We start from the raw sequence: 2,329 nt of genomic DNA on the forward strand, positions 1-2,329 counted from the left end.
TGACCTGTTCCATTCATTCACCAAGAGAGAATATATATAGGATACAGTCTTGAACCCTAGTGAAACAAGGAAACTAAGATCCTAGTGAAATAAGGAAACTAACTAATATATGGTAATTAGTAAAACAAGGAAACTAACTAATATATGGTAATTATCTCCCTACAAATATGCTACCAAATAATATCAAATAATATAAAGATATTATACCGCAATAGGTCGCTATGTTGGATAGCTCCTTTCGATTCATAAGCCAACGACTCACTTTGGAAGAGATCAATGATCCTTTCATGGAACGGATGGATGAGACTTCTAGTTGTTTGTTTTTGGGTTCTTGTCATGGTCTTATACTTTTTAATGTAAACGAGCATATCTCCTTGTGGAATCCTTCCATCCGATTTCGCGCCAAAGTGCTTGAGCTTTACATCATGTTGGGTGACTATTATACACATGGTGGACTTTGTTTCGACACCTCCAAGAATGTTTACAAGGCAGTGCTGATCGGTAGTGAATTTGTTATAGTTGCTAGTCTTGAAGACAAACAATGGAGGCTACTCGAATTTCCGTATGATATCCTTTCAGTCTGTGATGGGATTACACTGCATGGACGAATCCACTGTAGGGTAAGGGTTAAAGAGTCTTACATTAGTTACAACGAACACCTGACTAACGCATTAGTTTGTTTTGATCCTGCCTCTGAAAAGTTTCACACCTTTCCGGTCCCTGAGCCTAAATCTGATCAAGAAGAGAACGCTATAGCTGGTTTAGGAGTATTAAATGAATGCCTTTGTATGACTCAGTTGCAGGATGATAAAAGCGTTGAGATATTGGTCATGAAGGAATATGGAGTAAAAGAATCATGGACATCCTTATTTTTCATAAGTAATTCAGAATTAGATCCTTATTTGGGAACTATAGCGCCCCTTTTCATGACAGACAATGGAGAATTTGTTTTGGTAACATGGAATAGTGAAAAAGTTGTTTTGTACAATCCTAAGAATAATAATATTCTAAACGTTGTTGTTGACGGGAAGACAGAATATATATGGGGCACCATTCGCTATGTGGAAAGCTTAATCTCGCCAAAGGAGTACGTTCTACTGTAATACACTACAAGAAAGTAGAGAGACAATAACACTTTTTCAATAAAAATAATATTATTAGCAAAATTTAATATTTGGTAAAAACTTAGTTTTATTATTAGCAAATTAACTTTTTTGTTGCTAAATAATTTAATTTTATTGTCATAATATTGACTATTGTTGCAAAAAATACTTGTGGCAACAACAAAAAAGTTGTTGCAATAACCGCCAAAGGGAAAAGTTTATGCAACAACAAAAACATTTGTTCCCAAAAGTACTTTTTCCAACAATAATCAATATTATGACAATAAAAACAAAATTGTTGACAAATCTCTTTTTTGTTGTAGTGATAGGAAGCGGCACAAAAAGCTTGGACAGAGATTTGAAAAGCTTCCCTAATCCTTCTTTTTAAAAACATAGTTGATGAATAGCATAAATTGTTTTTGGTGTTGAATTTAATTAAGTTGTGTGTCATGTATGTTCCTTTCCTCTTAAACATAAGAAATAAAGTAGCAAATAAAACAGCTCTTTTGGTGTAGCATGAATTGTATGCACTTTTTAATGTGTGAAATATTTTTTGAAAAGCATAGTTTTGGTGAGTAGTTGGCACAGGGATAAGCTCCATAGTCCATACACATTTAATGAACATGTTTCTTTCTACTTGGCAACATAGGATCTAGTTTTCGTTGAACATTTGCTAGCTGAGATTTCAATCAGGATGGAATCTGATTGCCTCAGAAAATTAATTTCCACTTGAAGCTGTGAATGACGATCAGTAACAGAGTCAGAATTTTCACTAAGGGTGTTCAAAATATGAAAAGTAAATACATAAAAAATTCAAGGAAATTCAACATATACTGTATTCATAAAAAATAGTTTTAACCTTGAATCAGTACTAAAAGATCACTATTTTCCCACTGAATGTCTGTGGGAAAACCTAAATAGTAGTGTTTTCACATGAAAACATTATGAAGTTTCCCACCATTTCAATTGGAACATGTTTCCAAGTGAGATTATTCGATGAGAATGAGGTGAAAAAATAATGTTTTATAGTACAAATTTCACACTGAATGTCGGTGGAAAAAACTTTTGTTTCTAGTAGTGAATAAACAGTGTGATTTTCTGCCCCAATGGCGATATTGTTATAAGAGGGACATTGTTGAAATTTGTAATGGCTAGGCCAGGTATGGAATCTCAGAAAGAGGCTGACCCAACTTAGATCATAGTCATTTTGCTAAAATTCTAGCAGT

At 33.7% G+C, this 2,329-nt stretch overlaps 1 protein-coding gene across 1 annotated transcript; it reads left to right on the top strand.

Annotated features, from left to right (window-relative positions):
- The first annotated feature begins 296 nt into the window (after window positions 1–296).
- Window positions 297–1,103, top strand: LOC132601247 (F-box/kelch-repeat protein At3g06240-like). The gene has a single exon (XM_060314350.1). It carries the CDS (start codon window positions 297–299, stop codon window positions 1,101–1,103), a length of 807 nt encoding a protein of 268 aa, XP_060170333.1.
- The last annotated feature ends 1,226 nt before the right edge of the window (window positions 1,104–2,329 follow it).

The sequence above is a fragment of the Lycium barbarum genome, chromosome 7, assembly GCF_019175385.1.
Source record: "Lycium barbarum isolate Lr01 chromosome 7, ASM1917538v2, whole genome shotgun sequence".
NCBI lineage: Eukaryota > Viridiplantae > Streptophyta > Magnoliopsida > Solanales > Solanaceae > Lycium > Lycium barbarum.